This window comes from Colletotrichum abscissum (assembly GCF_030869225.1).
Source record: "Colletotrichum abscissum strain IMI 504890 chromosome Unknown Scaffold_378.1, whole genome shotgun sequence".
Classification (NCBI taxonomy): Eukaryota; Fungi; Ascomycota; class Sordariomycetes; order Glomerellales; family Glomerellaceae; genus Colletotrichum; species Colletotrichum abscissum.
In genome coordinates this window covers 1-1,637 of record NW_026850296.1, presented here as the reverse complement: position 1 = coordinate 1,637, position 1,637 = coordinate 1, and the positions used below count along the sequence as shown (strand labels likewise).

The following is a 1,637-nucleotide window of genomic DNA, read 5'->3' as shown; positions in this document are numbered from 1 at the left end:
TCTCAGGCGGGACCACCTTCATCGTCTGAGACTTTTCTTGGCTACGACCAGATCTGGCGCTGAATCTGGCGCTAGTACCTTGGGGTTAATAACGTATCTTTCTCATCCACTTCTGTTTTTGACGACTACCGCAACTCTGGTTGTAGCAGTAGAAACTGTTGCACCGCTTTTGACCCTTCCAACAGGGGTTGAACACTGCACTGGGAATCACGAACTCCGTCGTTGCAGCCAAGACCGGCTTCCAAAAATGGAACTGTGTTTCTGGCGCGTTGGAAGCTGATTGCTCCCGTCGAAAGGATACGGCACACAAAGACCAATCTCAGGCCGCCGCAGAAGCCCATAATTGTTGCTTCTCAAAAATAGGAAATGAAACTTATCTTCTAGTTCATCGCTTAAGACTGTCCGAGCATATGGTTGTTTCGTCTTCTTGCTCGACAACCATGTTGCAGGTCCCTTGTTTGTCGTGATTGCAACATCTGCCAAGCGGTTTGATGGCAACGTTTCGTCGTAGTAACGTACCTGGACCATCTAATTTCGCCTGTGGATGTTGAATGAGAAAACCAATAGGTACTGCACAGTAGTATTAATTGACGTGACGAACGAAATCCAATATGAATAGCCAAATGCCAACCTGAATCATGGAAGGTAAAGTTGGTCCCTATGTACATCCCGACTCAATCAGATCAGCCTAGTCACACGCTATTGCTCCTGCTTCTAGAATTGGCTAGAGATGGGCCCGTGGCTACATAGCGCTGGGATGGTATTCGAACCGCGGACCAGCTTTACCATTCTGTGCATCTCTTGGCTATCCATGCTCAAGTCCCAAGCCATATCTGCCAGAAGTCTGCTTTCCGCGACATTGATATCACCGGTTGCAAAATGAAATGAGCATGCTTCGGCCGCAAGGCCGGTCCAGAATGGCGTTCTGTATGTGAAATCCTCTAGATATTTTCGAGCAAGAATGATGGCCGACAGGACGCGTAAATGCCGATCCGCTTCTGTCGTAAGAGAGTTCTGTGGCCGCTGGAGGCCCCGCTCAAGGTAGATGAGACTACCACAGAGTACCGCACCACTGATATCAGCCCGTAGCAGCAGATGGCGTAGGAAGACTGCCAAATCTGAGGAGAGGTTCCATATGTCGCTGCTGATTGGCAGGACTCTTGAAAGGATGCGCTCAGCCACGCCAGCAACGAGCCGTAGAGAAGCAGGGCGCCGACAGAACAGTTCGAATCGGTGGGTGTCTGACGACATGTCCGTCAATCAGGCGAAGACGGGTGGTTGATGACCGGTGACGGTGTGAAAAGCCGACGGCGACTGGAGCTGGGAAGTATCCCTCGAAGAGCGATGTATCTGCGTTTTGCCTGCACAGCAGCCGTACTACAGCAGCCGTTGAGTGTTTGCGATCGAATCACAAAAGACCTCTTCATATCCGCAAGTGTAGCAACTGAGCCTACTTAATGCTGGCGGCCCTAAAGCTCAATGTAGACGACCCTATAGTACTTAACCAGACCGTCACCAGACCAGAAAGGTGCCGCAACAATGATGGAACCTCGTCGCACGTCAAGCGTCTATTCCGACACCTTCGAGCTTGATGATCTGCTGCTAAGGCTTACGAAACAGGCCGATGAGCAGCACGA

The 1,637-nt window shown here is 50.7% G+C and overlaps 1 protein-coding gene across 1 annotated transcript; it reads right to left on the bottom strand.

The window, feature by feature from the left end:
- Positions 1–714: 714 nt before the first annotated feature.
- CABS01_17142 (cyclin) lies at positions 715–1,251 on the bottom strand (the record flags this gene model as incomplete). Its single annotated transcript, XM_060550469.1, has 1 exon — positions 715–1,251. The coding sequence occupies one exon, from the start codon at positions 1,249–1,251 to the stop codon at positions 715–717; it is 537 nt and encodes a 178-aa protein (XP_060396500.1).
- Between the last annotated feature and the right edge of the window lie 386 nt (positions 1,252–1,637).